The sequence below is a fragment of the Peromyscus californicus genome, unplaced genomic scaffold (genome assembly GCF_007827085.1).
Source record: "Peromyscus californicus insignis strain IS unplaced genomic scaffold, ASM782708v3 Scaffold_21__1_contigs__length_65335640, whole genome shotgun sequence".
NCBI lineage: Eukaryota > Metazoa > Chordata > Mammalia > Rodentia > Cricetidae > Peromyscus > Peromyscus californicus.
This window is the reverse complement of record NW_026294514.1, coordinates 52,138,053-52,165,945: the sequence shown is the minus strand read 5'-3', so window position 1 is coordinate 52,165,945 and position 27,893 is coordinate 52,138,053. Positions and strand designations below refer to the sequence as shown.

General features: G+C 38.4%; 1 protein-coding gene across 1 annotated transcript in view; it reads right to left on the bottom strand.

Annotated features, from left to right (window-relative positions):
- Slco4c1 (solute carrier organic anion transporter family member 4C1) overlaps window positions 1-27,893 on the bottom strand; it is a 56,527-nt gene that overhangs the window by 9,815 nt on the left and 18,819 nt on the right. Inside the window, exons 3-10 of the mRNA XM_052750296.1 lie at window positions 17,223-17,405; window positions 15,639-15,735; window positions 13,447-13,568; window positions 11,102-11,220; window positions 9,769-9,913; window positions 9,200-9,395; window positions 3,923-4,076; window positions 1,388-1,578 (exon numbers count right to left, since the gene is read on the bottom strand). Of these exons, the coding sequence (XP_052606256.1) occupies window positions 1,388-1,578; window positions 3,923-4,076; window positions 9,200-9,395; window positions 9,769-9,913; window positions 11,102-11,220; window positions 13,447-13,568; window positions 15,639-15,735; window positions 17,223-17,405 (1,207 nt within the window). The remainder of the gene's footprint in view (window positions 1-1,387; window positions 1,579-3,922; window positions 4,077-9,199; window positions 9,396-9,768; window positions 9,914-11,101; window positions 11,221-13,446; window positions 13,569-15,638; window positions 15,736-17,222; window positions 17,406-27,893) is intronic.

The window sequence follows — 27,893 nt, the reverse complement described above, 5'->3', positions numbered from 1 at the left end:
TGGTCCCTCCCCCAGAAACTTGTATTATATATTTGAAATTTAATAAGAGTAAGTGCTAATTATTCTTTCTACAATATGCGTGCATATGCACAAAATGGTCACTGTGTAAAATGATGGCTATGGATATTAGCAGGTGGTTATAATTTCATACTGTATGTATATTTCAATGTACTTAATAGTAGTGCATACAATTTAATTGACTAGTCATTGCAATGAGTCTGGAGAGTAATTAAAATGAGCTAGCATCTGTACAAAAAAAGCCTTTCTTGGCAGAGATTACAAGTAGGTACCACTACACTCAGGTTAAAAACATTATTATTATTATTATTATTATTATTATTATTATTATTATTATTTTTGAGTATCACTATTACCTAAGCTTCAAATACTCTGACTTCTTTTAAAGTTGCTACTAAAATCACACATATAGGATAACTATATAAACTGAAGCAATAAAAAAAATAGTTTCTGGACTGAATAATATTAGTAGTTCTTTCTTTAATGATTATTCAATGGCAGTTATGTGTGATATCAGCACATAAGAGAGTCATGTGAGAGACAAAAACATGACTTTTTCTAGACAAGTAAATAAGCCAGGCAGAGTCACACAAGCCTGTCACTCCAGCATTTAGGGGCCTAACTAAGACAGAAGAATTAGTGCAGGTTGGAGCCCAGTCTGGGCTCAATAGTAAAATGCAGTCTAAAAATACAAACCAAAACTACATGTACAAACAAGCAAGCAGTCAAAATGTGTTTTATAGCATTTCAATTATATTTCTAAATTATTTTTCTTTTTACTAAAATACCTCATTCTCAGATAATGTTAACCGTTTAATGTAATTTAGGATCCATACACTCCTCACTCATTAGAAAATATGAACGATAGTGGGTGAATAGTAAAAATCAAAGTGCTAAGAAAGAAAAAGTCTGATGTCTGTTAGGCAAGAAGCAGAAAGCCTGCTGTTGGGAGGCAGAGACTCTCGGAAAAGAGCACTAAAGAAGGAAAAAAAACAAAACCGAAAAACACCAACAATGCCCAGATACAGCTACCTTCTTAGCAGTTTATAGGGACTTGATTTGCCAGCACCCAGTATTTAATTTAGAATGAAGATTGTTCTGATTATTTATGCCAGAATATTTGCACACACCTGAGCAAATCTCCATCTCACACTGGTCATATGTGAACCTTCAAAGAGACGAATGCTAAACAGATGTAGACACTTTCATACATTAGCTTCTTTAAACCTCAGACATGTGGGCTTCTACCGAGTCCCAGAATTCTTGATGCATCAGGGCGATACAGATTGAATCAATAAAAGCCCAATTGAACCTCTAAGTCTACAACATGCTTCTTTAGGATATGCAAGTTTCAGAGTGCAATGCTTACCTTAATATAGACACAGTTATCGGAGTACCTGCCATAAAGGTAAAAACAACAATAATGAAGAAAATGCTAAGAAATATGGGCAAGTTTGTACACCGAGTTTCACATTTTCCAGCTTTAGCTTCAAAATTGGTATTTTCTGCAGTAGATGTGATCTCTACTTTCCTTTCAATACAGGAACAATTGTAATATACCTGAAATTTAAACACAAAAAGGTCAAAGTTATTGTTTACTTTGAAAATATATTTATATCATTTTGTCATTGTCAATAGTGTTGAGAGTGAGTAACCCTAAGAGGTTAAGCAAATAGTAACAAGCCATGTGTATGAAATCCAATCACTTGTATTTGACTTTGTGGCTGTTACTCCAACTTGTAGCCTATTATTGGCTCATGACATAATACAACTTGACAAGAACATAACAGTTACACACTTTCTGATGTTCCACACACATTACTTTCAGTAGAACATAACTGACCAGATAATGTTTTCCTACTCACTCTTCTTTCCCATTATAGGGGGCACAAAGGCATCCATGCTGACAATCTCATTATGTGCTCTTGTTTGAAAGAACAAACACTATGATTTTGATAAGTGCCACAGTAAAATTATCCTGTATACACTACAACTTTATATCCTTTTTATAACATTTATGATAACAAAAATAGAAGTTACTACATCTTTACTGTGAAAGCAACCGTACATATAAATAACTTATTAGTTATTTCTCATATAATTACATATAGGCATAGATATATGCCTATAATAACATGACATTATGAAAGCTAACAACAAAAACACCCATGTTTTGTCTTTGTAGAGAAAAGATCAGTTATTTAGAAACTTTATTGAATCCTAAGGGAATTGTATATCTCAAGGTTATCCTTAATGTAAACTTTCTGCACATTTAAAAGAACAAAATTATAGTGAAATGGGGAAGCCAAAGAAAGTAGTCTTTTCTTGGTTCCAAAGGGTAGATGTTTTCTCTGTGGTCTAGCAATTCTAGGGCCAGTGATGTTGATTTGGGAAGAGAAATTATACAAACGACCCTCCAATATGTGTTATTATATAGTCATCAATCAGATGTACATATAAAAACAAGCTCGTTCAGCCTTAACATTTTAAAATTTCTAGGACATTTATTTATTCACTGTGGGTGGGTGAGTGTGTGTCACAGAACACGTATGAAGGTAAGGTGACAAGTGGTGGGAGCCTGTACCTCCACCAGGTGGGCTCTGGAATTCAAACTCAGCTTTTCCTGCTTAACAGCAAGCACCTGTACTCACTGAGCCATGTTGGGGGCCCCAGCCCAAACATCATAAGAAGAGAAACACCACAGGATTTTCTGTCCCACTCTGATTGTATAACTCAGTAAAGGATGTGACAGAACTCTCAGCCAAAGTCACATTTGTATTTGGGTCATTGACAGAAAAATATTAATAGTGCTCGAAAAAATGCACACAAGTGTATAATTTTATTAGATGTGTAACTTTTGTCGGTATGAAATAGTTCATAAGAAAAGCGTGTTTTGGGCTGGAGAGATGGCTCAGTAGCTAAGAGCACCTGTTTGCAGAGGAGCTGAGTTCGATTTTTAGACCCACATGGTGGCTTACAACCTTCTCTAAGTCCAGTTTCAGGGCATCTAACATCCTTTTCTGACTTCCTTAGGCAGTAGGCACACACATGGTAGACTCTCCAACTACAGGAAAATAGTAGTTCCTCATCCACCTTGTGGATAGTTCTGACTCTATATTGCTGCCAAGCTCCCTTGTGGGATTTTTGATTCCTGACAATTGATTAAAAAAAAAAAACCCTAAATTTTGTCAAAGTGCTTGACACTAAAGCAATGCTGCCTTCCAATTTAACATGAGCAGCCATTCATTTGCAGGCTAAAAGCTTAAGCTCTCCTGCATTGATTTTTTTTTTTTTCCTTTTCTTTTTTAGACAGGGCCTTACTGTGTCAACTAGGCTGGCTTCATACTCACAGAGGTCTACCTGCCTCTGCCTCCCGAGTGCTGGGAAGTAGACAAACTGATGCCAACACACGCAGTCAGAGACGGAGTCCAGAGTCTTATACATGAAAGACAAGCACACAACCCACTAAGTTAGCTGGTTGGATTGTCTGAGATTATTCAATTATATCAAGAAGAAACAATGTCTGGGTAAATCGCTAAAATATTAATGAAATATATTTGAGGCTGAACTAATGATTTGAATGATTTACAATGTATCTGTGGTGTGTGAAATTTAAAAATAATTAATGAGTTTCATTATATTACTGATTAGTAATCATGCTTGACGATCTTATAATTGAGGAAAAAAAACAAAACAATATAAAATGGTAATATATAACTGCTAGACTGAGTTCAGCAATAATTGCCTGAGACATGAAGGAAGCAGAGGAAGAGGCCAGAGTTGCTTAACTGGGAAGGTGGAGCAAGAAGAAGGAAGATTGAACAGCGCACTAAGAAGGGCAAGATGATGATCACAAGACACAAGACACATGGCTTCCCTGAGGCAAGGTAGGAAACATGGCTACCTTTGGTTTCCTGTTTGAAACTGAGGTTAAACAGCCTGCAAAGCAGGGGGAAAAGTACTGGATCCCATCACTTCCGCAGAGGGGGTAATAGTAGGATCGCAAACAGCTGCAATTGGCATTACAAGGAGCAGTCAAATTCCCCAGTTCTCCTGTTCTGTAAATAAGAAAAGACAGAGAAGGTAGATTTGTGTGTGTGTGTGTGATGTAACTCCTAAGGGACAATTTAGGAGCAGTGATATCTTGCCACAGTGTCATCTAGTCAGTCACTCACCACATAAGTACTAAATGAAAAATACAGAATTTCTGCTGTTCCATGAGATTTAGCATACAATTAACCTACCTCGACACCTAGACTGAAATCTTTGAGGAATGATGCTATCTTACTCAGCTTCTGTGCTCTCATTACCCAACACAAAGCCTACTTATCACCTCCTTAAGACACATTGCTGAATGAATGAATAGGTGAGGCCCTGGGAAACATCTTTGATTAGAGTAAACCTTAAGGGGGGAAAGCTGTCAGGTAAGAGTCACTATGTCACACACACAGAGAGAGAGAGAGAGAGAGAGAGAGAGAGAGAGAGTAAAATAAAATGGAGTGAGGTCTCAGTAAATGCCAGGGTTTTCAGGTGACAAATAGTTATTGGTTCTGTGGATTATCTGTAGAATGGTTAGTAGTATTCCCCACTGCTACCCACCAATTGCAAGGAGCTTTCTCCTTAATTATGGCAAAGAAAGAGTTGCTAGACATTTACAAACACCCCCAGAAAGTGAGCAACATTTTTAAATAAACAAACAAACAAAAAGAACAAAATCATGTTGTTTAATACTTTCATATCACCACTGAATCTGTCTTTGCAAAAAGTAAATTTCCTGATCTCAGACTCTGTGATGTGTTTATACACTCTCTTCCTGTCTGTAAGAAGTCACAGAAGTCCTGATATACAGGGCACAAAAGTCACAATACACAGGAGCACAGAAGTCCTGATATACAGGGGCACCAATGCCGTGGGATGTTCTGTATGCTGTGAATGTGTTGCTCTGATTGGTTGATAAATAAAATGCTGATTGGCCAGTCAGTAGCCAGGCAGGAAGTATAGGTGGGATAAGCAGACAAGGAGAATTCTGGGAAGAGGAAGGCTGGGTCAGCAGTCACCAGCCAGACACAGAGGAAGCAAGATGTGAAGGCAGAACTGAGAAAAGGTACCAAGCCACATAGCTAAACATAGATAAGAATTATAGGTTAAATTAAGTGTAAGAGCTAGTCAATAATAAGCCTGAGCTAATGGCCATACAGTCCATAATTGATATAAGCCTCTGTGTGTTTATTTGGGTCTGAGCGGCTGCAGACTGGGTGGGGCACAGGAAAACCTCTGACTATACACAGAAGTCCTTATATACAGGGGCACAGAAGTCCTAATATAAAGGTTTACTCTAATCAAAGATACTTCCCCAGGACCTATTCATTCATTCATTCAGCAATGTGTCTGAAGCAGGTGATAAGTTGGCCTTGTGTTGAGTAATGAGAGTACAAAGCTGAATCAGATAGCACCATTCTTCAAAGATTTCTGCGTAGGCATAAAGGTTGGTTAATTGTATACTAATCTGCTGACTGTGGTTTACTGGCACATAAAGATGCATTTTAGAAGCTCCAAGGCAGGACACCTAACATGAGAAAAGGTTTGGAGAAAGGAGGCCTGAGAAGCTCTCCATCCTAAGTGAGTCTTACAGATGAGCAAATTTAGCCACACAGTGGGTAACTGGAAGAGGAGTGATGGAACAGAGAAGAAATGGAAATGGTATCTGAAACAGAAGATGAAAAGGAATGTTCCTGTAAGATGTCAGGGTCTATCTAAATTAATGGTTACCTTGTTAAAAATCAATGACTGTTAATTATTTTAAGTATATATGCTTATACTCAACAGTGATATTGTCAAAAGTTCACCAAAAATGTTTTGATATGTGCACAGTATATATGGATATGTGTATGTTTACAGGTTTGCATCTGTGTAGGTGATTACATGTACATGTGTCTGAGGTTAACGTTGAGCAGCTTCCTTGCTTACTTTCTTAATTGAGACAGTATCTCTCACTAACTTTTAAACATATAATCAGTAGGATTTGGCAATTGGTAGATGACAAAGCACCATTTCAAGGAATTCAAAAGCACTCCTACTATTTAGCAGAGAAGGAGAATCCAGTTCTGAGGAAGGGATCACCACTATGGTTTTACATATATCAAGATTAAGAGTTTCAAGTTGTCAGACAACTGACCGAAGATTAGAAATCTTAATGCCCATTTGCATGCATATTTAACAAAAATCATGCTAGTGATAAGATCTGCCATACAGAGTGTAGTGTACTTTTTTGCCCTATGGCACATGTTATAATTTGCAGTGTTCACTCTCAAAAATTCACACAATCTAAGGAGATAAGCAGGTTTGGGGAGGTCTGCTTACTTCACATTCACACAGTGAATCACAGATGTGCTATCTTATGCAGAATAATAGAAACATAACTGAAAGAGGGAACAAGAGCCACAGACAAGAGAGAAAACATCATTCCTGCACTGTAAGCAAAATATATAAACCAATGAAACAAAGTGTTTAAAAACAATCTACCGAGCCAGGCGGTGGTGGCGCACGCCTTTAATCCCAGCACTCAGGAGGCAGAGGCAGGTGGATCTCTGTGAGTTCCAGGCCAACCTGGTCTGCAGAGTGAGTTCCAGGAAAGGCGCAAAGCTACATGGAGAAACCCTGTTTCAAAAAACCAAAAAAAAAAAAAAAAAAAAAAACAAAACCCAATCTATTGAACTAGAAAATGTTGGTATGTAAGTAGTAGGCAGGGAAGTTTGTGAAAGAGGAGGATCAATGTAGAAGGGAGAAAATGAGTTTCTGGGAAATGGAAATCAAATGCTAGATTGTAAGGGGTGGGAATGATGGCTGAGGTAGTAGGGGCACACGCCACCAAGCCTGATGACCTGAGCTCAGTGTCTGGAACCCACATATTAGGAGAGAACTAACTCCCACAAGTCATTCTCTGACCTCCACATACATATACACACAAATGAATTAACAAATGCAGAAAGGTTGTAAGCCATCTTTCCTTCTGACTGGAGTACCTTCTTATGCAACTGTACCCTACCAAATGCTGCCACATGTGTTTTTATCAAGCACAATTTTGTAACAAAAGGATGGCAGTCTCTGCCCACAGAAAACTAATGATGTACAACAGAAAGGAGACTAGGCAAAAATCAGTCCTCACAACTCAAGGTTAGTAATACGAAGTTACACAGTAGTTTCAACTTAGAATTTCTAATACTTGTCATATTATTTATAAACACATACTGAAAATATACAAAGTGTAAGATGGCATTATGAAAAGCACAGCAGAAATAATGAAAGAAAATGTATTGCTTATCATCAAACTTCAGTCAATTTTTATCTTTTTTTATAAAAATTTATGACAAGTGATGAAAAGGAAATTAATAGAAAACTAGTAAATGCTAGTTTTGAAGTATATTTTTTTCCTCTTTTTTATTTTCCTTTTTTCTTTTAATCTGAGAAAAGGATTCTTTCTGTATTCCTGACTGTCCTGGGACTTGCTATATAGATCAGGCTGACCACACACTTACAGAGATCCACCTGCCTCTGCCTCCCAAGTGCTGAGATTAAAGGTGTATGCCACTACACTTGGCTTGTGAAGTGTAATATACATATTGCTATTTCCACGCTTGTAACCCAAATTCCACTCAAATTGGTGGCTGAAAGTAGTCTTTATTTTCAATAATACTTACAACCTTGGTAAATGCACATCCTTTCTTTCTTTCTTTTTCTCAACTCCTTAAAACCTTTAAACCTCATTTTGCTTTTAAGTCATGAAGCCTTTCCTAAGGATAGTCAAATAAATTTGAAAAGATCTCTTTTTGAGAATGCTACAGAGCTTTCTAGAGCTCCCAAAATTTTGTTTCCCAATCTCCATTTTAGAGTAAGAATTTACTGTCTCTGTAAGAAGAAGCACAAAGAAATGTTGACTAAGTGTAATGGAGCTTAACCAAACATGTATTTAGAGCACTCAGCATCACATTAATTTGAAGGAATGACAGACATGTGAATATAACTACAAATCAAGATGATTGTCATTGGCAAACTTTCCTAAATGAATTTAATGTCATATGGATGTAGTAGGACACAAAATTTTGAAATTCCATACCTAGAGTGACACCTCCCTCAAAAGCCACATACAATGTAATGAAGTAATTAAAACAGTACAATGTGGCTCCCAGCTATGACCTTTCATCTGATCTAGTGCTGGCGGCCTCAGATTTCATAGCAAAACAAACCTGGTCAAGAACTCGCCAGTGGGAGAAACTTGTCTGCAAGACAGAACAAGAAGTCATTTATTTCTCTAAAATAAACACAAATTTCATAGTAAATAGAATGGTAAGTATTATGCAGGTTTAGTCTTATTTTAATATATGTATTTTTTTTAGTATATCTTCAACCCAAATAAGAGAATTTTATCATAAAAAAAAATAACTTCTGCTGGGCAGTGGTGGTACACACCTATAATCCTAGCACTCAGGAGGCAAAGGCAGGTGGATCTCTGAGGTCGAAGCCAGCCTGGTCTACAGAGCAAGTTCTAGGCCAGCCTGGGCTACACAGAGAAACCCTGTCTTGAAAATCAAAAGGATAGCTTCTATTTTAAAATATTTAAGTGAATAGGGAATTAGGATGTTAAATTCTCTCTAGGATGTTGCCATAGTCTGCTTTTTGTAGCTATAACAAAATATCCAAGGCAAAACAACTTACAAAGACAATAGGTTTGCTTGAGGATAGGGAATGGGAGATCAAGCAAAAGGGAGATGGGAAATCAAGCAAAAGGAAGCAGGATCTGATTGGACTCTGATGATAGGATGTCACAGGACAGGGTGGAGAAGACCAGCAAGCTTCTGTGCTTCTTCCCTATCATATATGAATCCCCACAAGACAAGCTCTCTGTATATTTTTTTCCTCTTTGAATCCCTGAGCCAAACACCTTGCCCTTAAACTGTCAACTTAATTAACACTTACAACTTTCAAGAGGGCACTAGACATTCAAACGAAAACAAAGCAACAAAAAAGACAAAATCCCACAAAATCTTACACTAAAATGAACAAACAAAAGGTGTCTACATTTTTTAACAAGGTAATCCCTAACCATCTGCTTTGAGAAAGAAAATACTTGCAAATGCACAGATAATATCTGACATTAATGTAAAAAGTATTGAAATATATTTACCCATTATATGATTCAGAAACACCAGCAAATGGCTCATTTTCACATTTTGCATAAATAAATACAAAACTCAGCACAAGTGCTACTCCAGATGTAAACAATGCAAACTTCATCGTATTTTTACACTTCATTTTGAACTTTGAAACAAGAACACCACCTAAGATTTGACCAAGAGCAGCTCCAGGGATTAAAACAGCTCCTAATGAGAAGTAAGATAACGAAAAACACACAATTATGCTCAGTTACTCATACAGACAACCAGGAAATATCAAAACCAACACCACCATCGATTCCACAGACAAAAGCAATTACCTAACATAAGAACACATGTACAAAAAATATCATAGGTACAGGCGGTGGAAGGTCAATGAAATTAAGTATTAACAGAATCAACGTATTCCTAGTCCAGTTTTGTCTGTCTTACGTTGACACAGAACACTGATTTCAGAGAATCTGAAACTTCTACCCAAAACTTCAAGGTGTAAACTATCAAAAAGGATGCACTCGCCCAATAAAAGCAACGTGCTTAATTAGAGTCAGTATACCACGTAATCACAAAGAAAGGCTTTTACCTCCAAGGATAGCTGCAAAGCTGGATGTCAATCCAAACTGATTCTCTATAAATTTGGGTAAAAACGTGGCAAATCCCGTAGTAACTAGTGCTTCAGAAGTAGTGGATAGAACTAAACATACAAACACAGTATTCCTCAACAAATTCTAAGGAAAAACAAATACAGTTCAAGTAAGTAATTGATTGCAGCACAAAGTGTGGCATTAACACAGAAGCATAAGAAAATGCAAACATTTAAACTCAGGGTTCCTTCTGAAAAGAAGATATAATTTCAGTTAATTAATAGATGTACACACACACACACACACAAACACACAGATGAGGGCATTTGTATGTGGAGTACCTAGGGGATTGACAGATAACTCACTACTTGGGTCATTATGCCTTTATTGACCTCAAGAGGCCGGTGGAGGCAAAAGCCCATTTGGGAAGGTTCCCTTTTCTAGGATTAGAGTAAATATCTCTAAGTATAAATTCACCCCTTATTAGGTTACTTAAAATAGATTTAAATTCCTGCATCCACTAAATGGGGAACTTAAAACTGAGCATGGATGAATATTGTTTCATAATTATAGTACTCAGTAACTAAAAACCTTAGATAGGTATAAAGTTAAGTAAGTCCATAGGGATCTATACTGCCAATTCCCTCATAATACGAGTTATTGGCCTAACACACCAAGTTTCCAGGTATGAAGGACAGATGAGAACATTGGTGGCGTAGCTGTGAGCATAGCTGTTTGGTAAGAATAGATGAAAACATTCACACCCCTACGCAAGGGAGGAGTACTAACATAGGACTTTTCAACTTTCGATAGAAAGGAGGAGATAATAATCAGAGACAATTGAAAATAAGGACGCATGATCCAAAAGGAAGGAGGCTTAAAGGCAGCTGAGCTCAGTGACAATTGATCAATACATGGTATAAAGGAAATGGCATGAAGTGACCGACTACAGACAAGGAACCGCTGAATATATTCTCAGTGAAATAAACCATGCTCTTTCAATTATTCTGTTCTGGAGCTCAAAGGGCAATGACATTCAATCTGAAAAGTTACATATAAAAGCTTCAATAGTAGTAGATAAGAAATTAAATTATAAAATGTGAGGGTACATGTGTGTTTACTTATATGTGCATGTAATATATACTCATGTGTAAGTACTGTGTTACTATGAGACTGTGGGGGAAATTCACACACACACACACACACAGACAGAGAGAGAGAGGGAGGGAGGGAGGGAGGGAAGGAGAAGGAGAGAGAGAGAGAGAGAGAGAGAGAGAGAGAGAGAGAGAGAGAGAGAGAGAGAGAGAGAGAGAGAGAGAGATTCTATTTTACCTTCACAGCAGTTGGAAAATCTTTAATACTTTTTCCAAAATTTTCATCTGTATGTTGGAAGGAAGTACTACTACTCTGATGAGTCTGGGAAATTTTGCCAGCTTGAATTTTTGCAGTTCCTGGGGGATGGGGGTGGAACAAACATGCTTGTTTTACCATTTATCATTTCACTAATCATTTTTAAATATGCTTAGTCTTTAATTGATGCACACTTTAATTGATGAGTATGTCAATTCCACTAGAGTTCAGTTTTCTTCTGTTGCTGAAGTTGTGTAAATATCTGTGTCTGTCATTGGGCTGTGCTAACGGGTAAAATGAATTCACACTCATGAATATAGATCTGAGCCATCACACTTGGCTGCTCTTCATGAGTGTGAATTCATTTTACCCGTTAGCACAGCCCAATGACAGACACAGATATTTACACAACTTCAGCAACAGAAGGATGGCTCAGATCTATATTCTCAGCATACAAGAGGTTATGCCAAAAGGATTGGCATGAGACTGTGGCCAGACTGTCCGCCTGGGCTGTAATGTGAGACCTTGTCTAAAAGTTTAAAAAACAAAACAACAACAATAACAACAAAAATACCAACTAACAAATGGAGTTCCAATCTGTGTAAACATTAATGTTTTAGTCAAAGAATTTTAATTTAATGGCACAGTTTTGTTCCCAACATATATTATTCTTCATTTGAAATCTTATAACAATCTTTGCTCATTTGAAACTTTTGGGGGGGGGCAGTCTTTATAGATTAAAATACATGTGTGGTTGTTTTTCTTCGTTCACTAAAGGAAAACATAGACACGTGCTTGGAAGATGAAGTTATATTTGTTGTTTTTCATTGTGGCCCTTTGTTTAAACCACAGTTCTGTGAGTAAATCTGAGAAAGCATCATCCTGTGATATTATAATGGAATGGGCCAGGATGGTAAAGACACCAATGAGTTCACCTGCTTCCTGTGTATCAAGTGTTCTTTTGCCCACCTCCCCAAACCTCCACCCCATCCACCCACCTCCCCAAACCTCCATGCCCACCTCCACCAACCTTCACACTCACCTCTACCCACCCCACACAAACACACTTCTACACCTCCACACTCACCTCCCTGCACTTCCATCCACCTCCACTCACCTGCACACACTTCCATCCACTTCCACCCACCTCCACACATTTGGATACACCTCCACACACTTCCCCAGACCTCTACACACTTCCACACACTTCCGCAGACCTCTACACACTTCCACCCACCTCCACATACTTCTACACACCTCCACACACTTCCACACAGCTCCACACACCTCCATCCATATTGACACACTTCCCCCCACCTCCACATACTTACTTCCACACTCCTCCACTCACCTCATCCACCTCCATTCACCTCCACACATTTCCATCCACTTCCACCCACCTCCACACACTTTGATACACCTCCACACACTTTCACAACCTCCACACACTTCCACCCACCTCCACACACCTCCACATACTTCCATCCACTTCTACACACTTCTACAAATCTCCACACACCTCCGTCCACCTCCACACACTTCCACACACGTTCACAGATCTCCACACACTTCCATCCACTTCCCCCCACCTCCACACACTTCCCCCGACCTCCACACACTTCCACACAACTCTACATACTTCCACTCACCTCCACACACTTTGATACACCTCCACACACTTCCACAGACCTCCACACACTTTCATCCACTTCCACACATTTCCACAGACCTCCATACATCTCTACACACTTCCATACACCTCCAAAAGCTTTGTTGCAAATGACAATGGAAATAAATAAATGCCTTCAAGTTGAGAAAAATGCTTCAGAGGTAAGAACCCATAAAAGAAAGGACACTCATTTCTGCTAAGATGTCTTTCAAAGACTATCTAGTATTGAAATATGGTTTATCAATTAATATATGACAGAATGAGTTTGTGGACAATTGAAAAAAGTAGGTACTTGTACAACTATCAATAATTAGTTTGAATGATTTAACACAGACTGATCCTTGAAATGAATGACTAACTCAACATGAGATAATAGCTCAATTGTATCTTGCACGTACATAGGCAAGAATTAAGATAAAACACAAGGACAATTTTATTAAAAAGGACTTTGCGCTCACTAAACATAAATGGAAATAAAATAATCCATAAATATTAATGTCGCTATGAATATTTTCTAAGAAGTTAGATTTTAAAAGTATGCATTGGCAGACAATGAAGGTCTATAAAACAAACAGGATATTCTATAGTTCTTGTTAATCATCTTTAAAACAACCTAAATTACAACAAAACTTTTTGAACTTAAAAGAGATGCATTTACCTGGTAAATGTTTTGGAAAACAGGAGAAAGGTATTATCAAAGACCAAGCAAAGATCCAAGCTAAAAGAAATCCAATCCACCAAGCACCCAACCACCGTGGATCATCCTCAGTGACATCAGAACTATAAGGGAAAGAAAAAGTCAAAATTCATTCATTCTTAATTAGAACTCAGTCACAACAATCAGATGTCTTTTAATTCAGGTGCAAAGGGTAGGATATTTTTAAAATTGTAATAAAGCCATCACAATGTGTCAGATAATAGATAAGAGACATACAGGTATAAATGAGGTTTAAGAATAATACTTTGGGCTCCCAAAAGCCAGCTCATACACCAGGGGTCCCTTAAACAGACAACAGTCTCGCTTATGCAGAGGGACTATGGTGGGACACCTTGCACAGTCTTGACGCAGAGGGAGGGGCTTGGGCCTGCCTCAATGAAATGTCCTGGGCTTTGCTGACTCCCCATGGGAGGCCTTACCTTTTCAGAGTAGAGCATGAGGGGTGAGTTGGGGGGCAAGGCTGGGGTGAGTAGGAGGAGGGATGAGAAGGGGTCTGTGTTTGGTATGTAAAATGAATAAAACATTTCTTAATTAAAAAAAGAAAATAATAATGATTTGGAAAGCATCATAAAATGAGGGATAAAGAGATGCCTTAGTGATCAAGAGCATTTATTGCTCTTACAAAGAACCTGGGCTCGATTCTCAGCAGCAATCTGATGGCCCACAGCCACCTGTTAACTCAAGTTCCCAGGATCTGATGCCCTCTTCTGGCCTCTACTGGTACTACACACACAGATGGTGGGCAGACAACTGCTCAAGTAAGTAGAACATTCATGCAGAGAAAATAAAAATAAATAATCTTTTTTTTAAAGCAGCAAATATGGAATAAAGGTTTCAGGTATTCAATAGCAAATATAAACATGACAAATATTTAAAAACATACACAGAATTTCTATACATTAGGGTTTTTTTCATTTATTGCAGTAAACTAAATACATCTCAAAGTAAATCACTGATCAATGTTAAAAGTTTCATATAGTATGCTTCAATGAACACTTTCTTTAAATTGTTGTTCTAGAATGATTTATTAAAATTTTTATAATAGTTCTCCTATATTAATATCAATAAGACCTTCCCCCAGACACATTACTCTGTCAGTCTTTCTCTGATGTCCAAATACCTGGTTTTAAAAGCTAACAGTCCTACCCCAGGGACTGTCCTGAACACATTTATATTGTCTGTAAAAAAAAAACCCAGAAGTAGCATCACAGAGACCAATCAGACACACCAGGTCGTGTTCATTCACTCTTTGCTGTCATGTGAAGCGCTGTGCAGTTAACTTCTGGTGGGGAAGTGGGAAGAGAGAGCCTCACCCTGGGGCAGAAGTTTCTCTAATTCAGGAAGAAAAGCCAATCCAAGGTAAACAGGGAGTTCAAACTCAAAAGATGTAGTGCAATTCATGTGTTCCCCCCTTACTAACCTGTATGTGTATCTACTGCTGAATAGAATTATTTGGGCAACTGAATAGGATAACATATAATATAAGCTAACACAAAATGTGCTGTGTAGAATGTAAGTGTTGGATAAATAATGTTAAATATCTTGATTATCTTGGTTATGAGAGCAATGGAGTGTTTTTGAGTTTGTTTTTATAACATTCAGAGATATCAGAGAACCTATTCTCATTCAGATACTTATAAGACAATATTATCTATCTGCAACTAAATCTACAGATAAGATAATTTTAATTGAATTACTATTCTTGTTTTGTTTTGTTTTTATTTTTTTCAAGACAGGGTTTCTCTGTGTAATTTTGGTGCCTGTCCTGGATCTTGCTCTGCAGACCAGGTTGGCCTCAAACTTACAGAGATCCGCCTGTCTCTGCCTCCCAAGTGCTGGGATTAAAGGCGTGTGTCACTACTGCCCAGCTGAATTATTCTTTAATGATACAAATGGTATATAGAGTATATTTTTAAAAATCATCAGTGATTCTATTAGACATCCTTATTTAGTAATAAATACATTATTATGCTAAGAGATCCAGAAAGCAATGCCGATGCATTAGTTATTCATATAAAAATAGTGTGCTTTGTTTTATTTCCTGAAATCCTCCATGACATTCTGAAAGAGAAATGAGATCCACTTTACTGAAATAGAAGGAAAAATTAAAAGAAAAACAGATATTGCCTTACCTTTGTCCCATTTCAACATCAATGTACATTGTCAACAGCTGTCCACCCAACACATAGCCAATGGCAGGGCCTAAGATTGACATAGAGTATCCAATTCCTAGGAAAAGATTAAAGACATTAAGAATAGTCATATAGCCGGGCGGTGGTGGCGCACGCCTTTAATCCCAGCACTCGGGAGGCAGAGGCAGGCGGATCTTTGTGAGTTCAAGGCCAGCCTGGTCTACAGAGCGAGATCCAGGACAGGCACAAAGCTACACAGAGAAACCCTGTCTCAAAAAAACCAAAAAAAAAAAAAAAAAAAAAAAGAATAGTCATATAAACAGCTTTGCTCAACATTCTAACAACAGTGAAGAAACATATGTTACTAAAGAAAATTCTTAATGATTAGACCTACATCAAAATTACAGAGATTTTAAAAAATACATCATGTGAAAGGTATCATTTAGTTAACAGTTATGTCGAGGAATCTAAAAATAATGACTCACTATAAAAACTACTTGATTATAATAATAACAGTCAAACCCAGTAATTACGAATCTGTTTATGTTGTGTAACTGGTGGTGGGGATCGTACATGTACTGTTTTCCTTTTAGCAGTGATTATTGTTTACAATCTTGTGGAAGAAAAGGTGAAGTAAGGAGTCTCACCACTCCACATCCACTTAGAAACCCTTTATTTTACTGTGCCGCAGAATTTAACACTTAGATATGCTGATAAATCTATTTCTTTTTTTGTTTTGTTTTGTTTTCCAAGACAAGGTTTACCCATGTAACCCTTGGCTGTCTTGGAACTCCCTCTGTGGACCAGGCTGGCCTCAAGCTCACAGAGATCCACCTGCTTCTGCCTCCCACGTGCTAGGATTAAAGACTTGCATCATCATTGACTGGCAATAAGTCTATTTCTAAAAAGCAAGCTATTCGTCTTTAGTCATGATTCCTAGTGTGTTCTCTCACTTTTACTACCAGTAGAGGTAAACAGTTTACTTCTGGCTATTAGATATTTATATTGTTGCTCTCTCTCTCTCTCTCTCTCTCTCTCTCTCTCTCTCTCTCTCTCTCTCTCTCTCTCATATATACATACATACATATATATATATATATATATATATATATATAAAAGCATTTGCAAAATGAAATATACTATATGGGCACCTTCTAAACATTTTTATTTGCTGCTAAATTTCTTACACACACACACACACACACACACACACACACACACACACACACACACACACAATGCCCTGAGTAAAATCCCTTGGGGTTTACACAGTCCACAACTGAGACAGAAGCTGCTGACCTGACCTGGTTCCACCTATTCATAAATGTCAGCATGTTCTGGATAGACCACAATAAAACCATTGTGCATCCTAGTAACCGACTTGGTAGAACAGTAAACAATTAAACAAAATACAATCACATTTACCTAAATGAAATGCCCATGACATTACAATTAACTTGGTTTTGTTTGTTTGTTTTTTCTCCCTTAGTGATAGGGATGAAAACCATATGTTGCCAACTCTTTTCCAACTCTCCCTATACAGTGAACAAACAATAAATCAAAGGATACGAAGAGTTCACTCACCTATATAGAGAGAAGATTTGTGTGTGGGCACAGAGTCATCAATAAAGGCTGTTCCCAGGGTGTAGAGTGGAGTTCCTCCAGTCCCAAGCAACAGTTGTCCCAGGACAAAGACATACAAGTAGTTAGACAGCAAAGAGGTGGAAGACTCACATCCGGTGCCATTCCTTGCTGTGAAGCAAGTATCTTCAGTGGAGGGGGACAAAATTGTGAATTTACAGTTCCGCCAAAAACTTCAATATCTACTTACACATTACATTTGCCTAAGATATTTCTTCCAATTACTTCATTTTTGTTGCATTTAAAATGGATAAAGGTACATATAAAAACAAGCAAACCAAAAGGGAGATAAGTTACTTGCGAAAATTTAGGGACTACTCTCATGCCAAAATTTAGAATATCAAGAAATACTACTTGGGATTTGAATCTAAGAAGTTTGCAGGTATCGGTATCCAATTTAAGTATGTCAGTGATGATATGGGGCCAAAAAATAAAAATAAAAGTTAAAAAAAATGCAGTTACGTCTTCAGTCCAGAGCTCATGATATAGGTTAATGAACTCATGGAGACGTTGTGAAAGAAAGCACAAAATAGAAATAAAAAAACAAACTACTAGAAATAAAACAAGCAAAGGGAAGTAAAGGCTGGAGGACTTAGAAGGAAAAAAATGCACTTGACACATATAGATAAATAAGAAAAACTTAAAACCCTAAGACTTTGGTGAGGGCTGGAGGGTTGGCTCCATAGTAAATCAGTACTGGTTACTCGGGCAGAGGACCCAGGTTCGATGTGCAACCGCCTCATGTCAGTTCACAAGGGTCTCTTTTAACCTCCACAGTCACCAGGCATGTATGTGGTGCACAGACATACAGGCAGGCAAAACACACATTCACAGAAAATAACAATAATTTTTAAAATTTTCAAAAGACATAAAAGGTGAGACAGCAAGTTACAGATAGGAAAGTCATACAAAAGCAATCAAACAAATGCATAGTCAATTAGAATAAAAATATATACATATTCCAAACTGAATGAAGAGAGGTTTATAATTTCAAGGACATAGAGGACACAGGGAAATATCTCTCTCTCTCTCTCTCATACAAATGTTTCTCTGTATAGTCCTTACTGTCCTGGAATTCCGTTGGTTGTCCAGGCTGATCTCGAACTCAGGGAAATATGATGCAGGACTTTGCACCATGAAAGACCCTTGTAAAAAGTTAATGGATTTACAAGTGAATAGACATAGAATGTCACTTATGCAGAAAGGGGTGAAGATGAGTAGCTGTTTTACTCAATTGCATAGATGCAATAAAAAAAATTAATCAATGAAAGATGATGTAATCATGTGATTCACATATTTTCTTCTTTTAGTTTTATTCAGATGTACATTTATTTTAATATTTTAAAATGGAATGAGCCTTCTGTGGAAAATAGAAGATTTAAAACACTGTGTAAAGTGGGGCGGGGCAATTGCTGAGGCTCGTTAATGGAAAGTCATTTCCTTCTGTAACCTGTGGTTACTTTATATAGTTTGATTTTGTCTGTTCTTGTTTCTTTTTACTTTCTTTTTTCTTTTCTCTCTCTCTCTCTCTCTCTCTCTCTCTCTCTCTCTCTCTCTCTCTCTCTCTCTCTCATACAAATGTTTCTCTGTATAGTCCTTACTGTCCTGGAATTCCGTCGGTTGTCCAGGCTGATCTCGAACTCAGGGATCTGCCTGTCTCTGCCTCATGAGTGCTGGGATTACAGGTGTGCACCACACTCAGCATATAGTTTTAGTTATCTACAATCATCTTTACTCTGTTACATAATTTTTTGGGAGGGAGAGACAAGAAGAAGAAGGGGGAGAGGGAGAGGGAGGGGGGAGACCTAAGTTTTTTATCTCCAACTCTGACCTGACCCAAATATTACAAGACTGTCATCCCCTCTTGTAAGGGTTAATCCATATGAGCCTACCCATCAACTGGCCAGAGCATCCTTGGGTACAGGTGATACTCCTGAAGCAATGATAAAAAGATGGGAGGAGCAACCATCACTTATTGTGCTGTCGGTATAGACCCCAAAGCCCTCAGTCTGTGCTGTTACTTAGAGACCTCGCTGCTAAGCCTGCCAACTTCTTTCTCTGAGTTCTTTCAGAGAAAGCATAATGTTTCACATTCCCCTCTTCAGACAATGGTCTAAATCTGAAGCCCACTAGACTTGACACCTACAAGTCCTCACTCTCCCTGAAGATCACCCTGCCATTCAGCTGCACTAACTTCCACAGCTGGACCTGCCTGCTTTCCTGGCCTCTACCAGAGCCAAGGCTTGGTCTTTGCCTCTTCTATCTTCTTCCTCCTGGCAGCTTGCCTCCCAGGTTGCTTTTCTCTCATATTCTCATAGATGGTCCTTGAGTTTTCACATTTTCAAATGCTTTGTATCAACAAGACTAAGAACCAGCAAACGGGACCCATGGTCCCCAAGTAACACAAAGATAAATGATAGATGCTTTAAAAGGTGAAAATGCTGATTGTGGTTACTACATGTTGTACACACATATTTTAACTACGTTTCGTTAATGTGTGACATTCCATTACCGAAAAAATTTTAAAACAGAAAACAACATGCAATTTAACAATAACCACAAGAGGGAGCCTCTATACCATTTATGAATTCAGAAAACTAGCAGAGGTAAAATAAGTGTCTTTTCTGTAATGGACCAACCGGTGGCCAGTTCTACCTAATAATATTGGCGAAGTCCTCAGCATAAAGACACAAGTGAATCCACATATGTGTGCTCAGACCAACCCTTACCACTGAAAACCCCATAAACTCCACATCCCCCCAACCCTGCTCAGGCCCGTAATTCCAGGCATTTGTCCTAACAACCTAGAAGCTAGGCACTGCATTCCCCTAGGCTCACCCTACCGGCAGGAGTGGAAAGGATGGCCAGTGGGCTTGAACTGGGATTCCACTCTCCCAGTCCCAGTTTCCTATGAGGATTTTGGGGAGGAAAGCTCAGGAGAAATCTGAAGAGGACCATATAGAAAAAAACCAGACTCCTTAATTACTGGAGCAGGTGTATCAAGATAACTAAGTTAAACCAAAGCAGCCCCACTTCGTCATTCTTTGACTCCATTTGCTTGCTTGAACATATTAGCAAGTGTGTGTGTGTGTGTGTGTGTGTGTGTGTGTGTGTGTGTGTGTGTGTGTGTGTGTGTTTTCTTCCTCTGTCTCAGCTTTCCACCTCCTAACCAGAGCTCTAAAGAAGGAGAAACACTACTGTATTTGCTTACATCTGACCATCCCCAAGTCACTATAGGATCTTCTGGCCTGGGGAACTTAGTTCATTCTTTAGTTCCTCTCCTGAAATCCCTTTGCACTCATCCTGTTACTAGTAATTCAGACTCTTATAAAATGTGATAAACAAAAATAATCTCTGATCTTTGGTGTGTGGTTCCCTCTAAGCACCGGCCTGAGACAGAGGCCTTTTTCACTAAGGTGAAGGAAGCCCTAGAAAAGATGCAGGAACAATGCTGTCTTCCTGAAGCTGAGGAGCCACCCTCTCACGTCCAAGTGGATAGACTCTGCCTGTAACAGAAGAGGTGCAGGGTGCCTGCAGAGCATTCCTATACTGCCTGTAACAGAAGAGGTTCAGAATGCCTGCAGAACATCCCTATACTGCCTGTAACAGAAGAGGTGCAGGGTGCCCTCAGAGGATTCCTATACTGTCTGTAACAGAAGAGGTGCAGGGTGCCTGCAGAGGATCCCTATACTGCATCACTTAAAATAGGGAAGATAGAGTGGGAAGAGTATACACAAAGAATCCCACAGATGCCTCAGCAGTCTGCCTTTGTGGGAATTAAAATCTGAGAGCCTTTGCCTGCACAGCCCACCTGCCTGGGATGGCAGCCTGGTCAGCACTTCCTCAAAAAACTTAACCCTAACTTGACCCTAACCTGGTCCATGAAGGGATTTTCTAAAAGAGATGCCACTGCATCTACAGAAGGATGTTATTAAAAAACAAAACAAAACTAAAGAACAGTTTCATTAAGATTAACACTGGAATCTTCATCACAACTCATAGAGCAGATGGAAAATGTGAAAGCATTTCATCACGAAATGAAGCAGTTGGAGCAAGTTGGAGCAAATATTGAATGTAAAGGACAGCAAAGCAAAAACAAGGCATCAGAAGAAATGTGAAGGGGGAGCTACCTGTGTTGGCAAGACTAGGAAAGGGAAACTGAAAACCCCACAGAAACGAAGACACATTGGAAAGTGGCACAAAGGGAAGCAAGGCAAACAGGAAGGGACATGTGGCTGAAAAGAAAATCACATAGAACTAAATCACAAAAGCAGAAGAAAAAAAAAAAAGACACAGGAAATTTATGTGAACAAAGTAGATGGTGCCCTGAAACAATGAGACAAAACATCCAAAGACACAATTTAAGAAAATGACATTCAAATTAACGAATAGGAATTTGAATATATAGATTTCATTTCTTTTTTGAGTAGGTGTTCAGGATAGATGTATCATTGAACTACTGCACTGATTAATTTCAATATGCACACATGTTTGGACTACTGCAATTTTGCACAGGATACCTGAACACTGCATGTCATGAGTCATAAGAACTAAACAATTTCAGAAGACGACAGTGGATAAAGAGTGTTGGGTATTTTGTGTTTCCATTCTTAGAATGTAACCAGTGAGTTAAGAATATAATACCATAAAGTTTCACAATATATTATCTTCGTGTATTCAATTATTTTTTGGTCTCCACTAATATTAAACATCTTATTGGACACACTTTGGAAAAAATATTAGTGAAAAGTATGACACTCTAAGTAAAAGAAACAATCCAAGATATTTTCATTATTTCAATGGAGCTTGTCTATAGATGCATTTAATTCTTGGCATAAGAGTATATACAGAATTATCTGATACTTTAAATTATTTTCTGCATGTATTGTTTTAAACCCATTGAATTCAAGACACCAGCCTGTCTTTATTTTTATTATTAGTGTGTGTGTGTGTGTGTGTGTGTGTGTGTGTGTGTGTGTGTGTGTGAGTGTGTGTGTGTGTGTGTGTGTGTGTGTGTGTGTGTGTATGTGTGTAATATACACACTTGGGAAGCATGGAGAGTGGGGGTGCATATGAAAGCCAGAGAGGACATCAAGTAACCTGCCCACCACTCTGCACCTTAGTCCCTCAAAACAGGATTTCTCACTGAATCTGGAACTAGATTTGGCAGTCAGGAAATCCCAGCAATTGTTCTGTCTCCAACTCCCATGGCACTAAGGTAAAAAGGCAAATGAATGACCACATCTTGATTTTCACAAGTGATGGGATTTGAACTCGGGTCCTCATGCTTGTGAAGGAAGTGTTCTTACTTGCTGAGCCAACTGCCCAGATCCCTTGCTTAATCTTTTCTAATCAATTTTCTTCAATGGCTAGTCCAAGTTGATGTTATTATCCAAAATTCATCATTAGGACTGGGACTACAGTATGGTGGAATGTTTGCCTAGCACCCTCAAAGCCCTTGGTTCAATTTTCAGCATTGGAAAAAAAATGTTTGTTATTTTATCTGGTAGAAATGCCTTGAAATATCCATCCCAAAATATTGAAGTGACCTGCACATGTACATCCTTTTTGTTTTAATTACAAGATCCCAAAGTACAGGCAAGTGTAGCCTGAATGCAAAAAGAAATGAAAGGCTGGTATTGCACTAGGACAGACAAAACTACTTTCACTGATTTCCTCATGAAAACCTTCCAGAAGCTGCCTACATCCACCTGTGCCGCAAAAAAAATACAGCCATCTTCTGGTAGAGGACTTTGAGATACTTCCATCCCACTAAGACCTGGTAGGCATACCCAAAGTCTAATCAATGCCTAAAGATTGAGAGGGTGTTTTCAGACTCCAAGAAATACTAAGTGGTGTGCTTCTAACATAGTGTGTAATGCAAACAATGGATACTGTCATGGGGTCCAGAAGCTAAGTCCTAGAAATTTAACTGGTATAGTAGAACTTAAATGCTTCCTGGTTTGTCCTTTATCTTCTGGCATGCATACATGTTACTGGTTGTTTTCAGTGCATCAAATCCAATTAGCATAATGCCATCAATACTGAAGGCCAGCATGGCATTCTATGGGCTAATGAAGTGATCACGTCTTTGGGACTATTCTTACTAGAGGCCAAAGAATAGCTATGGAGGCATCTCCTATACATTGCATGATGTTGAGAACTGTCACTGATCCTCCTCTAGAGATAGCAGAAGCATCTTCCTCTCTAGTAGCTATAATCAAAAATGTCTGCAGACATGGCTAATTGTCTACAGCGGAATGTTATTGTAAAAACATCAAGATGATTTAAATAACACTGAGGGAAGATGATGTTTGTGATGTTTGTGGGCTGGTGCCTGATGACCTGAGTTCAGTCCCAAGAAACAATGTTGTAGGACTGACTGCAGCAAGCTGTTCTCTGGCCTCCACATGCAAGCAATGCCCTGTACCCTCAAAATAAATAAATAAAGCATAACAAACCAACTTAAAGAAAAAAAGACTTTCTTTTTTTTTAAGGTGGGGGTGATGACAGTGTGATTGTATTGCTCCACAGAAAAGCAAACCACCCTGTCTTTGTAAATAACAAGTTAAAGAAAACATGTAGAACCAATAACTGTACCAGGTGTCTAAGAGGGCGCAAAAGAGTTCCAGGAAAGAATCCAACTCTGGAGCTGGAGCTGCCTCTGCAACCAGTACCACCACCTGCCTGTGCTTGCGGTGATTGACAGCTGTTCTCCATTACTTTGTCCTGAGTTTGCACTGGACAAAGATGTGGCAAAGAGAGATAACGTTTTGGGAATCATTCCTAAATCTTTCAAATCTTTGGTGGTGTGACCGAGTCCTTTATTCCCCCGAGGATATATAGTCTGGATGTAAACAGTCTGACTGTTTCTATTCCTTCTTAGTGGCTTCAATACGAAAAGATTTCAGAAGTTTCCCGAGAAAGATATGGGAGACTCAACACATCCTACTACAATTCTAGTCCTTCAAAAAGATCTGCCTTCCCCATAGTAAGGGACTCTGGGTCCACGAACTAGCTTAGGCTTCCAATGTTATAAAACATTAAGAATCTACTCTATAAAAGATTCAGATTTGCTTTTTTCATCAGAGTTACAATTTTTCTCCTTAGATATTTACTCCGTCCTTGCAAACTATGTGGGAACTTTGCTTTTGAAGGTTGACATCAATTTTGTATCTAAGGCCAGAGCGGGAAGACAACGAGCATTTAGTACAGTGAGCAATCAGTAGAACTTTTGTGAATTTATTTTTGAAAAGCAAAGTTTAATTCTAAGAATATATTTTTCAATGAGACTTTATAACAAAGGCCTTATGAGGTCATTCTACTTTTTAAACATTTATAAAGCCTCATGAACATTAACCCGTGAGAAACATAAGCCATTATGACTCCTGCACTGCTAAAGAATGATCCAGAAATAGCAGAAATGATACAAGAGTCAAACATAATAATTGACAAATTTGTATGAACTAAACATTAGAATAGCATTTTAAAAATTGATGTAAATGCAAAAAAGTCAGAATATGTTCAGAGAGATAAAAATGAAATTATAAACTATTCAAATACATGGCGAATAAACCAATTAAAAAAAACCCAGTCTGTTCTGGGCCCAGTGAACTCATCTTCTAGCAAATGCCAGGTTAGCCTTTAGCAGATGAAATGCTACAGAGCTTTTCTCCAGAAGGAACTCAGCACTGCTGAAGTCCAAACACCAGCAGTCACAAAGGCCGGAGAATGCAAAGTATAACCCCATTCCAGTCCCTGGACTGCTTTTATAAGTAGGAGTTGATTGAAAGACAATATGCCCACTTTTTTAATGTGTTGCTAGGTCCACTTTCTTGAGACAACAACAATGTTAAGCGATTGTAACAGACTGAATAGACCTAAGCCTTATAAAAAACATTTGCTGACCTCTTACACTACAACGTGGTTGTTCAAGAACTGTGTCTCTTTGTCCACTTCCGCAGTGCATGTATTATGAAAATAACTATGTTTTGCTCTTGATTATAGAAAGATTAAAACAAACACAATGGACAGGAGTAAAGATTACTCTTTGTGGAACAAAAATCAACTTCAGCAATTACCAGTCCAAGTCCAATCTTGTTGTGTGTTGACTTTGAAAAAGAATCTAAAGCATCACATTACTCAATGTTAGTATTTCATTACGTGGTTGACTGTATTGTTTATTATCCAAAAATTATTTGCTGTTCCCCTAGGAAAACAAATTTCATTCCCCCATTGATATTAGGACTAGCATATTTAGCATTTAGCATGCCAGTTGCTTTACACAATAAAATGTGGAGGTGAGCTAAGTCATTTCAGGACAATTGGATTGAAAGCCTAAGACTGACTGGTCATTTCTTTTTTTCTACAATTTACAGAATGTATATAAAGTTCCTCACCAACCTCAACCTTCAGATAAAGATGGCTAGACTTTAACTGTTGCTCGCTAATGAAAAACACACAGAGTAAATTTGAAATACGCATGATTAGAGCCATCTTGGGGTTGTTGGTAATACATAAGCCAATGTATCTAGTCTGTAGGCTACAGGTCCTTCATTCAGTCACACCATAAATACATTCAAAGAGTTACATTTTACCAATATATTACAAAATGCTAGGGATGCAATGATAAAGCAGACAGAGGATTTCTCCTGTGAAGATAATATATACATGCTTTCACCTATTTCCCCTCAAATATGATAAAAGTCATTGTATATAATAAAAGCAATTAGGACAGCCAAGGCTACATAAAGAAACCCTGTCTCAAAAAACCAAAGTAATAATTGTTGTGGGATAATTGTACACTGTGTGAAGATGTACTGTTGTGATTGGTTTCAGAGCTAGGCAGTAGGTATAGATAGGACTTCAGGGCAGAGAGAAAATGCTGGGAAGAAGAAAGGCAGATTTTCCAGTGAGACATGGAGCTACAAGATGGAAGAGAGGTAATGCCATATGACAGAATGTAGATTACTATAAATGGATTAATTTAAGTTATAAGAGCTAGTTGATGCCGGGCGGTGGTGGTGCATGCCTTTAATCCCAGCACTCAGAGGCAGAGTCAGGTGGATCTCTGTGAGTTCAAGGCCAGCCTGGTCTACAGAGTGAGTTCCAGGAAAGGCACAAAGCTACACAGAGAAACCCTGTCTCAAAAAACAAACAGGCCGGGCGGTGGTGGCTCACGCCTTTAATCCTAGCACTTGGGAGGCAGAACCAGGCGGATCTCTGTGAGTTCGAGGCCAGCCTGGACTACCAAGTGAGTTCCAGGAAAGGCGCAAAGCTACACAGAGAAACCCTGTCTCGAAAAACCAAAAACAAACAAACAAACAAACAACAACAACAAAAACAAACAAACAACAAAAAAGAGCTAGTTGATACAAGCCTAAGATAAGGCCAAGCTTTCATAATTACTAAGAAGTCTCCATGTCATTATTTGGTAGCTGGCTGGTGGGACAGAGAAAGACTCATTACATAGAGTGTTCAAAGTGGGGGACACATTTCCACATAGGACCTGGGAAAACTTTAAAAAATGTTCCAAACACACAAACACAGGGCCAGATGCTGCTTCCTAGTCCCAACATCTCTCAGGCAGGCTGCAGTGTACAGAGACATGGCTCCCAGCCACTGCCTGCAGGCTTGAGCCAGCCAGCACTATTCGCAGAGCTCCATGGCAGGATTAAGGTTTGGCTCATGTCGTCAGAGAAGGTTGCTGGTTCACAGTAAAGTGGTCCAGACCAAGAAAATCTTTAAACAGATACAGTAAAAAAATGGATATAGACAGCCATGGAAAAAATAGTTTAAAAATAATAAAGTCTTGAAAGAGAATAGAATATTATATATATATATATATACACACATATCATATATAGATATATACATATCATATCATAATAGAATCATATAATTAATATATATATATACACACACATATATATAATTCCCACATAAGTATGGGAAACACACAGGGCATCTAGATCCTGTGCGGTGCTTTGCTAACTTTAAAGTTTTTGAATGCTGATGAGCAAACAGTATCTGCTGAGAGAAATTCAATTGTGGAAGGTACTGTTGAATTAAACCAGCCTATATACTTTAGAGATGTCTAGGCTTCAGTATGGAAGTTAGGAAATATGCTGCACTGGGGCAGAGGTTATGCCTTTGTTTCCACGGGAAACAAAACTATGGACTCCTTCAAAGTTAATAGAGATCAGATTTGACCAGGGGAGACCTCCTGAGGATCTTGGCTACAGATATGAGAAAGGACTACAGGACAGATGTGTATGCTGATCCCTCTGCATGGGAACAGCTCTCAGACTGGATGAAACATGATAAATCTTATTGGCTACAGAATCATAATGACTTATTATTATATGCCATCCTTTCATATGGCATGGATAGAGGTTTGGTTATACAGTCCAAATGGACTTTTAAAGTTGACAGATGCCTTTTATCTGCTCAAACATAAGAGAGAAAATCATTTTTAGCCGACTTGTACACACTGCACATTCCATACTTGTATTAATGCAGATACGTATGTTAACTTTAAAAGCTTGTGTGTTATCAGAACAAAAGGACCAGACACCAATGAAGACAAGTAGCCCAGGTGATCCAGCCTCTCAG